The following is a 15,546-nucleotide window of genomic DNA, read 5'->3' as shown; positions in this document are numbered from 1 at the left end:
CCCATGCATGATACAAGGCATGCTCTTAATCTACCTGGACAGGGAAAAGTGTGGTCTGCATGCCTTTGTCCTCTTCTGCATAGGCTAAAATTGTCCTCAAGGATCTTCTCAGGTGCTCTTCATTAAAGTCTGGTGCTTTGCCCACCAAAGATGCCAGAGACATGGTTACTTGCATTTTTACTCTTGCAAAGTTCTGTATCGGGAAAAAGATGGAACAAATAAGAGGCACTCAGCTGGCAGATAACTGAAGGCAGTAGAGCCAGACAGCAATAACTCTCCAATGTTTCTTTTTCCCAGTCTCAATCATCTTCTTTTCTCTCAATGAAATGTCAGCTATACTTTGCACAAGATTCATACTGCTGTTTAAATGGTTTAAATGGATACTGTTCTGACATAAATCTGTCAACTCCCTTTAAATTTTTACTGAGGCCTGGGCAGCCTCTATGCTGCCAGGCTGGAAAGTTCCTACAAAGTAGGGTCACAGGATATCTCCTTCTGTGCCAAGATTCTTCTTCCTGAGACTTTATTTAAATTGCAGAGAAACAGGATCTCCATGGGCAGGATTTCTGAGATTTTGGACTCTAGGTAGGCAGTAACTTTCTGTTTCTCTTTTCCTTCCAGGACCAAGCAAAAATATGGCTACCTTAAAGGCCCTTGAGAAATTTCCTAAAGACTTTTAAATAGTTATGTCTAATATATTCCAAGGACCCTGCCTTTCTTTCATGAGCCAAAATTATCTTTTAATTCCCTTGAGCATGCTCATTAACATGACCACAAATGTAAATTCCAAAAGAACATACCCAAATCTAGACAAATGAAAGCAAAAGTTAACTCTTCTGCAATAAAACTGAACTCCAAAGGCTAAGCTTCAATTAAAACTCAGGTATAGATGGCACAGATCATTTCAATGCTCTTCCAAAGTCAATCAGAATTTAGAAACAGAACAAACTCTTCTGAGTTCTCAACCTGCCTGTTGTATTTTTCCCCACAGTTGGCAACTCTTAATCTACAAACATTTATTCGTTTTTTTAATTGAAATATGCATGTGGCAAACGCTGCATTCATCAGTCTTAATATTCACTTTTGGATGCAAATTCAAACAAAAGCTGCTATCTGTGGACATATTTAATTGTTTCCTTCACACAGGACAGAAGTAAATTGCAAGCCTGCACACTTTTCCTCAACTGATGCTTTGCATTGACGTCTCTACTGATTCTGGGTCACCCAGCTGGTCTAAGTTCTTACACTGGTGGCTCCAAAACTGAATCTCATGAGGAGGTAGAGGGTGGCACAGGCTTGGCTCCGGGTGACGTCCATGCTGCTGCTGCAATGGTGCAGCACGCGCTGACACAGGTCTGCACACTGCTCCACCTCCTCCTCAAACAGCAAGTCGCCGAACTAGGAGAGACAAAAGGGACCATTAGGCATTGCTTAGCACTTTCGTATGCTTTCTGGACTGGATGCTTGTTGAAATATGCAAATATCTGCTTGGACGAGCAAAAAGCCCAGAGGAGTTAATGCACTGCTCCATAAAGATAATGAGCTGCTTGAGTCAGAAGATGAATTGAAGCAATGGAGTAGCCTTAAGATTTAATTGTGAACTGTATAACTAAGATCAGGGCTGGATAATTAATTGCCAGGTTACATTCACTGGCAGTGTCACAACTCTGAAGAAATTATCCTGAATTTACCAGGTCCCCCGGAAATTACTGGTGACTAAGAAAGAGAAAGAGGAGGGCAGAATTCCACTTTCTAATGTAAAAGATTCCACATAGAAGGCACCAACTGAGATTTCCAATAAAGGGGGAGAAAGTAAACTGCATTAGGCCATTTTCCCTAAGGAATATCTAAATTCTTCAGGCTATGATAAATTTATTTCTAAACTATCTGTCATTTTATGACATGACATTTTGCAAGAATCACTAAAAGGGGTCACGTATAGGGCTTTAATCTCACTAAGATTCAGTATTCGAGAAAAAGAGAAAAAAGCAAAGTTGTTTGACTGATTTGTGTTCTCATGTCTCCAGTGAGTGGCCATTCCAGACTGCTAGAGTTCATCCCACATTTTCAGTGTGAGAGCCCCTGTTTTCCCTCTCCATGGTGAGTTTTCGTAGAATTAGTGCATCCGCTCTCTTCCTAGGGAGACATAAGACCTTTACCATACTGTCACTTAATACAGTACTCTGGGGGTTTGGTGCAGCTAAAGGGAGAAGTATGAAGTTAGATGAGAGTCTTAACTCTTAATTAAGAGTACGAAAACAAGCATTCTGTGTTTACCTTGGCAATGAGAGCACGGAGTGTTGCAAAGCAGTGAGTCAGGTAGGTGGTGCTCTGATCACAGCTCAGAGAATTCACCAAGACCCTTAGAACACCTCCCAGCAGGTTGTCTTTACAGTCCAGAGCGGAGCTTGCCTGGGGAAATAGAAGAACAGCACCACTGAATCCCTGTGCTGTGCCAGTGAAGCAAGGCATGAAGACACAAGTAGACACTTCTGACAATTAGCCCTGGGATGCCGAAGTTCCATCTCTCTCAGTCTAAGATCTTAAAGGGTTTGGTAAAGCACCACACATACTACCCATTACCATGAGAGCTGAAGACTTATTTTCCAAATGACTTCATTCTAAAACTTTCAGTCGATTTGGGATTTATGCCTAATTCTAGGCTGTTAAACTAAGTTACAAGGCACACCTCCTCCATCTGGGGCAATAGGTTTTCAGGATGTTCTTTCCTTGTATACAAGGTACAGCTTTCCTTATGAGCTTCAAAACACAATTGTGGCCTTCTCAGTACAATAGGGGCTGTTTGGTGGCAGTGATGTTTCTAAATAGAAGCTTGTTTATTAGCTACAGTAACATCACCAAAGATAATGAAAAACAAGTTTTAGCTTTCTTTGAAAATTGCAAATACATTTTGAGGACAGGTGTTAAGTATATAGCACTCAAAGTAGTGTTATATAAAAACATAATCAATGTGATGCTAAGTAGGTAAGTTATCAAAGACACCACATACTTTTTGTCCTTATTTTTGTACAATAATTACCTTGATTTTAGACAACTTAAAAGTTGGATACCTACAGTACCACTGTGTTTCAACAACATTTTTTCTTCTAGCCCTAAAAAGCAATAGTAGGTCTACTCTAATGAGTGATTTCTCATTGGAAACATGTAAGGACTCATTTTTTAGATTAAGTAAAAACTCATTATCACCTAGATGTCTTGGGAATTTTGGAAACATTCACTTTGAAGGTGAAATTAGTGTGATGAATTGTGTTACTGCCAAGTTCACAGTGATGTTACACTTTTCTACAGCAGGGATGGCAAATTCATGGCACAAATGACTTTCCTTCACTAATTTGTGTCCAAAACATACACAACTCACACTTTTTTTTTTACCTAATCCAGTCATAATTTTAGCTATTTTACCGGACATCGACTATAATTCAGTTGGAGTTGACCTATCAAAAAGAACCTAGCTACCATCCCTATTCTAGATACTGAACTAAAAGCCCACAACCCACATTATAAATTTGATACAGTCAGGCAGATTTAACAATGAGAGTCAGTTTATGAAGCACCTAACTCTTTCCAAGTGAACAGCAAATCAAAGAAGCCTGAAGAACATTCATTATCTCTAGAAATTGTAAAGTGGACACAATTGTAAATAGCGAACTGCCCAACTTCATATTTTTAAAAAAGGGAATTTGGGATCATGTTTATTTCTTTTCACAAGTTTCTATACAGGATTCTTTCTTATAAATTTTGGTAAACAAATTCATGTTGAAAAGATCAGGTGTTTGCTGCCCTCACCTGGATAATGTTTTCCTGCATGTCCAGGATGATTAAATTTGCTTCTGTAGCTAGATTGCCACTGATTAAGGCTTCTTGATCTAACTCGGCCTTTGTTCTAAAAAATAAAAAAGCACACAAATTAAAGCACACATCCAACCTGGCCATAGCCCAATGATAGCAATCTATGCAATAAGGCATAAAGCAATCTTCTGAATAGTCAATCTTGGAGTGAATACAAAGCAGCTGGTTACAGGTAACAAAGGAGCATCAGGTACTTTTTGTGATTAGTGTCTGGTTAAAAAAATTTTCTAGGTAGAGTCTCCAGGCCATCCTCATCTCCGCTATTATGAATAATGATGACAATTAAAGAAATAACAAAATGGGTAGCAATTATTAGTTGCTACTGGCAATTAAGACTAGCCAATCAGATTGCTGCTTAAAGCCTCAGGACCATTCCTGCATTTCATGCATGAGAACCATCTCTAGATCTGAGCCAAGGGAAGCCTCTGCAACAAGCTGGAGGGAGTAAGACCGGGTGGATGTGAATTTGGCAAACAGCCATGCCGCTGGATTAGGAAAGGAGTGATGCTTCAGAACTGAGTCAGGGAAGAGTCAGTCTCTTGACTTCCCAAAGACTGCCTTGGGGTTGCCCAGTCAAGTGCGGGCCTTCGTCCTTTTCCAATAGGCAGCATGGTTGCCTTCCTATGGGGCAGGCCATCTAACATCCTACTTGATGTTCCTGCTTATTATTCACTAGAGAATGGGAAATTGCTTGGTGCTGCTTCTCTATTAAGCCTAGTTTTAAGGATTCAGAGCATTTTATGCACTAGTTCATCCATTCTCATAAAATCCAAGTGAAGCTGGAAAAGGATCATTTTGTATCATCTAAATTTGGTTGCTAGGAAAGAAAAGTGTAACGAATTGACTTTCCCAAGATGTCTCAGTGACCAAAATGTGAGCACAGGGGTTGGGGTGCCACCTCCAGGGTGGCTCCATAGTGTAGCGGTTAGCACAACTGCTTTATACGCAGAAGGTCCAGGGTTCACACCCCAGGTGGAGCCATGGATCAGGCCCCCGTGTGCGCTGGGGGTGCCAGGGCCCGGGTGCATGCCAGGAGTGCATGGGAGGAGATGCCCTGCCTTCAGAGATCCAGTTCTTAAAGGGAGACGGCAACATCTATAGGTCTGGGGTGGAAGGGGTGGGGGGGGCGGGTGGGAAATAAAGAGAGGCAAAAAAAAAAATCCTAGGACCCAGATCACCAGTTGATCTCAAGTCCCCTTCACCCAGTAATGGGACAGTGCCATTGCTCACATGCCATTGAGGGCTCAGAATAAATATTTTCCTGTGTTTAAATGTTTTCAAGCTTAACGCAGGCTCTTTGGTCTCAAGTAGCTCTACTTTTTTTCTCATTCTCCAAGTGATAATATTTGTGTGAAATAAATGAACTATAAAAGCTACTTTTTATTAATTTACTGGTAGGTTTAGATTTAGAGCAATGCTATCTAACAAAAACATAATGGGGGCCACATATGTCATTTTCTATTCTGTAGTAGCCACACTAAAAACAAGTAAAAAAAACCCAGGTGAAATTAATTGTAATATATTTTATTTAATTCAATATATTAAAATATATTGTCAATGTTTAATCACTATAAAAATTACTGATGAGATGTTTTACATTCTTTTGTTTGTACTGTCTCAAAATCCAATATAAAACTCACTAATGAGATATTTCATATATTTTTATTTGTAAATCTGGTGTGTATTTTTCTCTTATTGTACCACTGCGGCTACTATATTGGACAGTGAAGATCTAGAGTATCCTGATCTTTTTTTTTAATTGTGGTAAAATACACATAATAAAGTTTACCATCATAACTATTTTTAAGTGTACAGTTCAATTGTGTTAAGTACATTCACATTGTTGTGCAACCATCACCATCACTGATCTGTTTTTTAAAAAGCCTGTTAACTATTCCTTTAAAATTGTTCTCAAATTTGACTGCACAATAGAAATCACATGGGGAGTTTTGTCAACTACTGCCTTCTGGGTCTTACCACCGGAGACTGAATTAATTGGCTATGAGTGCATCTGGACATCAGAAGCTTTTAAAGCTCCTGGGTAGTTCTAATATACAGTCCAAGTTGAAAATCACTGCTCTAAAAGAAACAGCCAAAATAACTGAAAAGTGTTCTGAAAGAAAAAGGTTAAAGACACCACTGTTATTACAAAATGTTTTCCAAATAGCTAAATTGAGCAGTTGCAATTTTATAACAGTTTCTTAAAATAATAATAATAAAAAAAAGATATCACCCTGAAGATCTATGGAGGTGAATCCTTAGCTCTGACAGTGAGCAGCCCACCAAGTAGCTCAGGCTGAGAACTGCCTAGAGAGAACAGAGAAGCCCTGCATGGAAAACCTCAAGATGGTGTTATTTCTTCAGGCAAAAGGGAAAGGTTCCTCTAAAACGTCAATTTACACAGCTCAGGCAAAACATGCCTTGTTAGGCTCTTTTTTTAATCTCATAGAGCAGATGCTCTTAATCACCTATGTATTTCTGTAGCACCTACTGCACATACATTTTTTAAAAAAATTTTATTTTGTTCATTGCCTGAACTAGAACTTATGGACTCTGAGAATCAAATATCTTACAAGTCAGTTCAGGGGACTTAGAGCAAAAAATAAAATACCCAAAGCAAATGGATATTATCAATAAGACCAATAAACTGGACTTTTGAAGTAACATCGGTAATAAAAATGTGTTTATCTCTTCAATGGTTTAAAATAAATTAGGTTCCTAAAAGTCCTATAAGTGAACCAGAATGATGCATTCTCCGGCAATAACAAAGTCAGTAACTTATACTGATTTACAAAACAACACTGCTACTCAAGTCCGCCCCACCCTCCACTCCCTTATGATGGGTGCTTCATACACAATAGGGAGACCTTTCCTACACCTCATCAAGGGTTTGGTGGGGGTTGTCTTTAGCTGTGTAATGTTTTGCTCAGTGAACCCTAGGATTCATTAGGCTACCTGCTGGAAAGAGGAATAGCAAACATGTGCTATATATTCAACATATTTTGTTTTATGCCCTCATATATCCAGATTATTGCATATATATATCATATATTGCAATCCAAGCAGGATTTTTCTTCTTTCACTTATTTATATATTTTTTCTGATAATATACATCATAATACATCCATTGTAGAAAATACAACAAAGTATAAAGAAGAAAACATCAATTATTTCAACACCAAAAGAAAACCACTGTTAATATTTTGATAAATTTCCTTCCAGTCTTTTAAAAATACATTTTCTATATGTAGAGATTTAAGATTCTTCTCTAAAACAAAGTATCCTGTTTTTGTTCACTTAACATTATATCATAAACATCTCCCATGTCATTAAAATGATTTCAAGACATTTTATTGCCAACCTAATATTTTCTTACATATTTCCCTATTCTTAAACATTTAGAATGTTTCCAATTTTTAAATAATTTTATGTAATGCTGATATAAATATCCCTGAATATACATCGTTGTGCATATTTCTGGAGTAGAAATATAAATTGAAATTATGTGGTCTTGGGTACCCTGTCCTGTTCCCATCAGCAGCTTTTGCTAAGCTCTCTGAGATTGCTAAATATTAGTTTTCTTTAAAAGCTTAACAATGTGATAAATGTTTAAGAGCCAAAATCATAATTCCTTATACCTTTGATTATACTGAGTCCCTGGATGAACTGAATTTACACTGATAATGATTCATTTTCTTACCCTTGGAAGGATGTAGTTGTTTCAGAAATACAAGTAGCCTGGGAAAAATAGTTTGGAACTTTAGGTAAAAGTAACACAAAGTTGCTGAGTGACTCACTTATCTAGCTTCTCATTAGCTTGCCGCCAATGTGTCTGCTCTTTCTTCCATCTCAAATTTTCACTTAGGCACGAAAATCGGTCATTCCCTAGGAGTTAAGAAATGTATGATAGGAATTTGATTAGCATGAAACCCTCCACGATAACCAGAAGTTCCATAACAAGCTCAACTAAGAGGACTCAGCACTGCTTCTTCAGTTAATTAGAGTCCATGCTGGATGCTGGTAGGAGACGAAGCCCATGCCCATGACAGGCTGGCCTGCTCTTTTATTGGTAAGCTAGAACTTTAGAAGAACTCCTGCCTTCTGGGGTGTCAGTGAGCATGATTCTCACGAATGCTGTAGGTTCTCGCTGAGCTACTGAAAAGGACAGTGTGGGTGTCAAACGAAGGTGCAGAAAAAGCAGAGCTCCCTTCAAGTCCCTGGCTGTTACGTCCCATTGCATAGAATGAGCTGTCCCTCTGTTGTACTTTGAGCTCAGTCAATAAAACCAAGGGTACCTGAGCACTTTATGCTATTCCACAGTGATGAGCTCAGCCTTTTTGAGATCATTGCTGGTATGGTGGGGTCCCTGGAGGACTGGAACACTCTGAGACCATTGTGGGGACTGGTTCCATGCTAATAGTGCCCTGAGTAATTTGGGGAGATGGTCTTGGAACCAAAAGTATCCAGCATCTTGACCAGACTCCATGCAGACTAGTGGAGAGACTTCAGCCTTAAGAGAGACACCATTCATCTCATCCTATGACTCACATTCCTGGATATGACCTTCTATCAACAACAAGTTTTAAATAGAAGATGCCATTTGAGGACATTTCTGGGGTTTCTGTGGTCCAGGAAAGCAGCTTTCCCTTAGAGGCACAGGGCTAACATTACACACATGATGCACAGAACCCCGGAACCTGCTTGTTTCTATTACAGTATCATCTTAAGAAAGTGATGGTGTCTACTCATGTTGGGAAGACATTGCTTCTCACGAAAGGTGCAGAACTCTGACAGAAAGCAGAGGAGGGCGAATCCAACACACCTGGTACTCGGCGTCTCATCATTTCCCCTCTGGCCCCTTCCCCACGGAGCAAAGCCTCTTCCAGTCTGGCCTTGACATCCCTCGACTTCTGCAGAACTTGGGTACTGACTTTGTCAGAACTCGGCTTTCCCTGGACAGGACAGAGGCAGAAGGACATTTAGTTTGGTGAGATCTCTGCCCATGGGGAGAATCCTGAATACAGAGCACTCCATGGTGACATTGGCCAGTTTAGACATGTGCTACACAGAGACTTTGTTCTGTGGGATTCTATGGCTGAAATCCTGTTAATGGGAATGGGGTTCTCTCTGCAGAAGGCAGGGATCCTTTCCCTGTAGAATTATAATATCTAGATACTAGCTTATGGATATGCAAATAGGTTATGGATTTAACACAGAAATAAGAAAAATTACTGATGCCTCCATTGCCCAAACAAAGGGGAACAGTGACAAGACAGAACGGAATTTGGAAGATAAGAGCTAGTGCAAAACTGAGCCACCCCGCACTTACCTTGTACTCAAAACATGAGACACAGATGAAAAGGAGATCTAGAATCCTGTTGAGTTGCATTGATGGCAAGTCAGCAATCCACCTCCGAATGAGGCTCTGATCTGCATTTTTCATGATCCAGAGGAAGCAAATCATGAGGTTCCGGGTCGTGTCGGCATTCAGCATGTTGTACTGCCTATAGGGCTGGAAACAGGCAGGTTGGGAGATGAATGCAGGAAAAGTTGAGCAACAGAAACATTGAAAGTTTAAGGGATGCTAATCTCTTAAACACAGTAACTGTTCTTCCTTGGCTGGGGTTCTGTTTCCAGGCACTCTGTCTTTCCCAGGCAGTGGAAGCCGTGTTCTTTGAGCTGGGATGCTCAGCAAAGGGGCTGGCTCGGGCAGTATTTGAGCCAGACTTTCAACCACATAACTGTGGGAGCCATCTGTCTGAGGAGCACTATGGTCTGGTGGTCTGCCCTGGACCTTGACCATCCCTCCCCCAATCTCAGTGATAACAAGGGGCTCCCATGCTGCTAAGATCTCCAAGTATTTCTCCTTCAATCTGGACATTAGACAACTTATAGCAGAGTCTTGTAGCAGAGAACTAGCCTGGCTGGGTTCCAGAAATACCCTAACTGTTCAAGATTTAGCTTCTTTGTCACAGAGTCCAAAGTATAACATAAAGTCATGAACTGCTCAGCAAATTAATCAAATCCATAATTTACTGGAGTGCTCTGTAATGAGACTTTAACCACAATTTATGTTTTCCTGGGGGTGTGGGTGTGGGAGTTCAGGCTATTTGCTTTAATACTTTGGCCACAAGTGTTCATTTTAGAGTGCTGAGCACACTTTCTGTTACTTATCAAATCTACGCAAAGAACAATATGCAGCTGCACCCTTGGTTCATGTGGCGTAGCTAATATCCAGTGGAATGTAGTGGTGAAATTGCAATGAGGAATTTGTGAGTATGTGGAGGAAATGTTGATTTTGGATGGGAATGGCTGGGCTTATGAAGTTCCTTTAACTTTAGTTTTTCTGAGTATGGTGACAAGATGATATGAAATCTTTAGATGACTTCACAGGGAATATCTCCTGACACGTGAGCTTTAGATATTTGGGCATTTGCCCTTATATCAAATAACAATGTAAAAGACATACACCACCTCAAACAGTTAACTTCAGTAAGATGGATATTAAAAAGGTAGACAAGGTCATAAAATACAGTATTTATCAAACCGTAGGATGAGTGATGTCAACTCTCAAATGTCTTTTCTCTTTATTACCTCTCTGCCTTCCAACTTTCATGAGGTGTACTGGGGCTTGGGGGATGGCTAAGTACTGGATGGAAGAGAGTCATCCAGCAAAGAAGAATTAGGTCTAGATCTTGCTTTCTAGGAGAGAACCGAGTTGAATTCTCTGCAGATATACTCTACAGTGAAATGTTAAATTAAATTAAGCTGGAGGATGCAGCCCTATCTTGACCAAGGGGTAGTCAGAGCTCATCAAAGAACAGAAATAGATTTTGCAGTCAGAGGTTGTATTCCTCAAACAGCCCCTCTTTAAACCCACAGAGTCTGTGTATAATGAAGAGCCACGCAACTCTGCATAGGCTCTCTGGGGACAGGAAAAGCTGAAGTCTTTTGCTTTAGAAGTGCTCTACCAAGTGACTGGCCCCTTTCATTTTTTTTTTTTTTTTTTTTAAGCTTTTTTTTTCATTCTTCTTTTTTTTTTTTTTTTTTTTTTTTTAAGCCAGCCACAGTATGAATAATAAATACATAGGATAAACACAGCTCAAGCATCCCACCCAAGGGAGCCTTGGTTTGATTCTTCTCAATAATCATCTCAGATTTCCCAAGTTCACCTCTTTCCTGGTTGTCTGAGCCTTGAACTTGGCACCACTGAGACTGTCCGAATTTGATTTGTGATTCTCTTGATGTGGCCAGAACCCTGTTTGACTGTGTGCAGCCTCATTTGTACCATTTCCCTCCATAGCTGCCAGACTCACAATGACTCCTTCCAGCATCGAGCAATAAGGCAAAAATCTCACTGCCTACTCTACACTGGGTTCTGGTAAGTGAAGATAAGAATGGGTCCATCAGAAGATGAGAAAAGACACAAAATGAAAAATAAACTGGAGAAATTTGCAACATACCAAAGAAGACAGCATTGTTCCACTTGTCTTCAAACTAAAATGATTCCCAGCTATGGCCAGGGCCACATTCTGATTAATTGCACTGGTCCCTTCTTGTTCTTCATCCAAACCATTGGTGCGATTTTTTCCACTACGGGCATCTGCAGCTGCAATGAAACATCATTGGTCTTATCATACAATCCAGCAACTGTGCTCCTTGGTATATATTCGAAAAAGTAAAAAACTTATGTCCACACAAAAACCTGCACACAGGTGTTTATAGCACCTTTATTTATAATTGCAAAAATTGAAAGCAACCAAGATGTCCTTCAGTAGGTGAATGTATAAATAAACTGTGGTAGATCCAGACAATGAAATATTATTCAATGCTAAAAAAATGAGCTAGCAAATCATGAAAGGACATGGAGGAACCTTAAATGCATACTACTGTGTGAATGAAGCCAATCTGAAAAGGCTACATACTATATGATTCTATCTATAGGACATTCTGGGAAATGCAAAGCTATGGAGACAATAAAAAGTCCAGTGGTTGCCAAGGGTTAGGGGGAAGGAATGAATAAAAAGCAGAGTGCAGAGAAATTTTAGGGCAAAGAAACTACTCTGCAGGATACTACAGTGACGAATACATATTATATATTTATCCAAACCCTTAGAATGTATAACATCAAGGATGAACTCTAATGTAAACTGTGAATTTTAGGTGATAATGGTGTGTCAATGTAGATTATCAATCACAAGAAATGTACCAATCTTTTGGGAGATGCTGATAATGGAAGAGGCTATGCATGTGTGGGGGCAGGAGGTATATGGGAAATCTGTGTCTTCCCCTCAATTTTGCTGTGAACTGAAATTTTGTTTTAAAAAAATGGGGTAAGGTCAAGCCAAAGATGGTGTTTCCCAATATGCAACATGTGACTGATTCTTATTAGTCACTAAAGTCAGCAAAGTGATTTTAAACCTAATGTTTAGCATTACCTATCTGCTACTCTCTGTAGGGAAATGCAGGTAGGCTAATAAAAAAGACAAAATATCCAGTACAGGATTAGCTAGAAATTATTTTTTTTAATTGTGGAAATAAAAATTTTCAAACTTTTTATAACACTTTTTTGTAATATAATATTTTAAAAATTTATTCATATATTTTAAATAATGACCAAATAGAAAGGAGTCTACAGTTACAGAATTTAACATGTACCTTATAGAATAACAAGCTATTATTAAAAATTCAGCAATATTTTATTAAATTTCAAATGTTTGAAATGAATATTAATTTATCATATCTATGTAATATAGACATGTTTTTTTATACATAGGTCTAGATGTATACAAACAAAAAAAGAACCCACCATTTAAAAGGTTGGTTTTTAAGAACACTACAAATCACATATACAGAAAGTATTTATTTAAGTAGTTCTTAGAAAAGTGTGTTAAAACACGTGCAACTGATCGATACATTAAAAGCTCATATTTTATTAGATCTGTCAATATTATCAATATTTGGACCTTCAATTTTTCAGAAAAATTAGAGTGTGAACAGTATTTCCATCTACTAAATTTCTAAAAACAGAACTCGGTTTTTTTTTTTAGAACTCAATTTTTCAAAATAATAATTCACTACTGTGTTTTAGGGCAATTGGATTTTTAAACAAATGGTAAAATGAATGGCACATGGCAATAATGCAAGACCTAATCATATTATTGGGATTAATTTAAGGATACATTCTTACTTCCTCTAAATATGCACAGGGTTGTGGTTACAGGAAAAGGAGGAAGGATCTAAACATTTGCTGCATACAATGCTTTTATAGACGTTTTCTAGCTTCATCTTTATCTCAATCCTAAGATGTAGGCACCATTATCACATTTTACAGCTGAAGAAAGGGAAAGGAAGTCATTGAAAGGTTGAAGATCTTTTCTAATGTTACATGTAGTAATAAATAGGCTGGAGTTTAAATTCAGTTGTATCTTTTTTTTTTTAAGAGAATATTCTTATTAGCTTATCAATCTAAAGATCCCATATACAATAGATGCACTATATAACCTTAATAATAGAATACTTTTTACTTTCTTACCACTTGTCAGCTACATCATGACCATAAAGTTGAACAAATACGTAAAGAAACCATCAAGATTTAAAAGGTTCAAAGATGAAGTGCTGAGAAGTTCTGATCTCAAGTAACTAATTTGAAAAGTTCTAATCAACAAGGAATCTTTGAGGGGATGTGTACTAGCGTGGTTCCCTGCTTTAGGAACAAAATGTCTCAGGTCTTCAAATGAAACTTTCTAGAAACTTTCACACAAAATTCTAGAAATGATCAGCAAATTACCCGGTTCGCTCTGAGCTACGTATTCAAATCTGAAGACAATTCTTCTCAATTTGCACTGCTGTCAGGCCCTACCAGAGGAAGCTGCATGCATTTCATTGTGTAGCCCACTCACCACTGTGAGCCAAGCTTGCTTCTGTAATTTCCTCACCCATTTTTTACTCATTTTTATGAACTAAAAATTTATCACCATAATGATTTTAGAAACAACTTAGTCACACATGACACTTTGCATTTAGAGGAAGCAGGAAAGCGTGGATGGTTCCAAGATTCCAAGGATGATTGCCTGCAAGGATGCTAGGCTTATATAAGCATTCCTTGGACCCCAGGATCCTTCATCAGTCAAGAGAGCAGCATGGTAATTTCTAAGAACTTCTTGTGAGTTGAGGTAAAAAGCAAGAACCACTATAAAGTGATCTGAATCTTGTTTGTGTGCATGTATATATTTCGGTGGGAGAGTAGGCAGACAGGATTGTTTTTCGTAAATCTAGGATAGTTTTTTGTTCATCTACATTCCCTAATCCACACTGTAATATGCATAGAAACTCGGGAGGTGCAAAACCCTTTGAGATAATTTATCCTTTCTTCTCTTGCTAAGTGAGAGATGTTGACTTCCAACCTTAGAATCAGCCTCTTAGTGCTAAAGGCAAAATTCTTCTGTTATGGCAGAATTTCCTACTACAGAAATACAACATGATATTTTTTTGCATGGCACAATTGCTTGGTTCATTTGAGACTGCTTCTTTGCTTAAACATTTATACAAAAAAAGTAACACCTTTATTTCAAGGCATTATAGCAGTGATCTCCAAAGGAAGTGATCCCGTTATTACTTCATCCTTAGTGATGTATGGTTTATAAAGTCCATTATATACCAGTGGACCAATGAATGAATGAATGGATGAATAAACAAACAAATAAATAATTTCTAAATAAAGAAAATATACACAGGGCTATGTGCCTTAAAAAAATAAATAAATAAAAACCTCATTGGGGCTTGTATTAGAAAGGTCTGGAGAGCACCAGTGTAGAGAATTACTCACATAAGCCTATCAGCACAAGAGTAAATGACAGAAACCTCATTCTAGTGGGGTATTTGGCAGGGCCCCCATCAATCCAAAGAAGGAAACAGAAGCCATTGTTACCTGTAAAGTCATAGAGCTGTGGCAAAGCATCCAAAATGATGCCAACCAAAGGCAAGTAAAGGGCAGCAATTTTGACCTTCACCTCTGGTTTGACACAACGTGGGTCCAGGTCATGAGAACTAAGCAGGCTGTGAATGGCACTGACAGCTTTCCTTTGCACTTTGCTGATCCTGTTGGCATAACACAGAACGTCAGAGGTTATCGTGAAGGAAGATTGACCAAAATGCCCTTAAACAATAAGGAGTGACCAGAATGTTCCTAAACGATGGGGTGACAATGTGAAAATCAAGCAGAATGTGAAAATCAAGCAGAGACAGATTGCCTGTGTTCTAACCCTAGGTCTGTTGTTAGCATGAAATTTTAAAGTTCATCGAGTACCTCATTCCTTTTTATTATTGAATAATATTCCACTGTATGACTATATCACATTTTATTTATCCATCCATCAATTGATGGACATGTAGACTGTTTCCCCTATTGTGTACAAGTTTTTGTGTAGATATATGTTTAATTTCTCTTGGGTATATACCTCAGAGTAGAATTAATGCATCACATGGTAACTCTATGTTTAATCTTTAGAGGAACTGCCAAATTATTTTTAACCGTAGTTATACCATTTTACATTCCTACAAGCAGTGTTTGAGTTTTCATTTTCTGTTTGCCAACACTTGTTATTGGTGTTCTATTTTTTTCCTTTTCTTTTCCTTCTTTCTCTTTCTTTCTTTCTTTTCTTTCTCTTTCTTTCT

The 15,546-nt window shown here is 38.4% G+C and overlaps 1 protein-coding gene across 1 annotated transcript in view; it reads right to left on the bottom strand.

Annotated features, from left to right (window-relative positions):
• Nucleotides 1–15,546, bottom strand: part of DOCK8 (dedicator of cytokinesis 8) — a 162,898-nt gene that overhangs the window by 32,941 nt on the left and 114,411 nt on the right. The window contains exons 26-34 of the mRNA XM_023522678.1: nt 14,801–14,970; nt 11,334–11,479; nt 9,200–9,382; nt 8,693–8,822; nt 7,668–7,755; nt 3,808–3,904; nt 2,278–2,412; nt 1,246–1,398; nt 29–193 (exon numbers count right to left, since the gene is read on the bottom strand). Coding sequence (XP_023378446.1) covers nt 29–193; nt 1,246–1,398; nt 2,278–2,412; nt 3,808–3,904; nt 7,668–7,755; nt 8,693–8,822; nt 9,200–9,382; nt 11,334–11,479; nt 14,801–14,970 — 1,267 coding nt within the window. The remainder of the gene's footprint in view (nt 1–28; nt 194–1,245; nt 1,399–2,277; nt 2,413–3,807; nt 3,905–7,667; nt 7,756–8,692; nt 8,823–9,199; nt 9,383–11,333; nt 11,480–14,800; nt 14,971–15,546) is intronic.

Source organism: Pteropus vampyrus, unplaced genomic scaffold (assembly GCF_000151845.1).
Source record: "Pteropus vampyrus isolate Shadow unplaced genomic scaffold, Pvam_2.0 Scaffold354, whole genome shotgun sequence".
Taxonomy (NCBI): Eukaryota; Metazoa; Chordata; class Mammalia; order Chiroptera; family Pteropodidae; genus Pteropus; species Pteropus vampyrus.
This window is presented reverse-complemented; position numbering and strand designations above follow the sequence as displayed.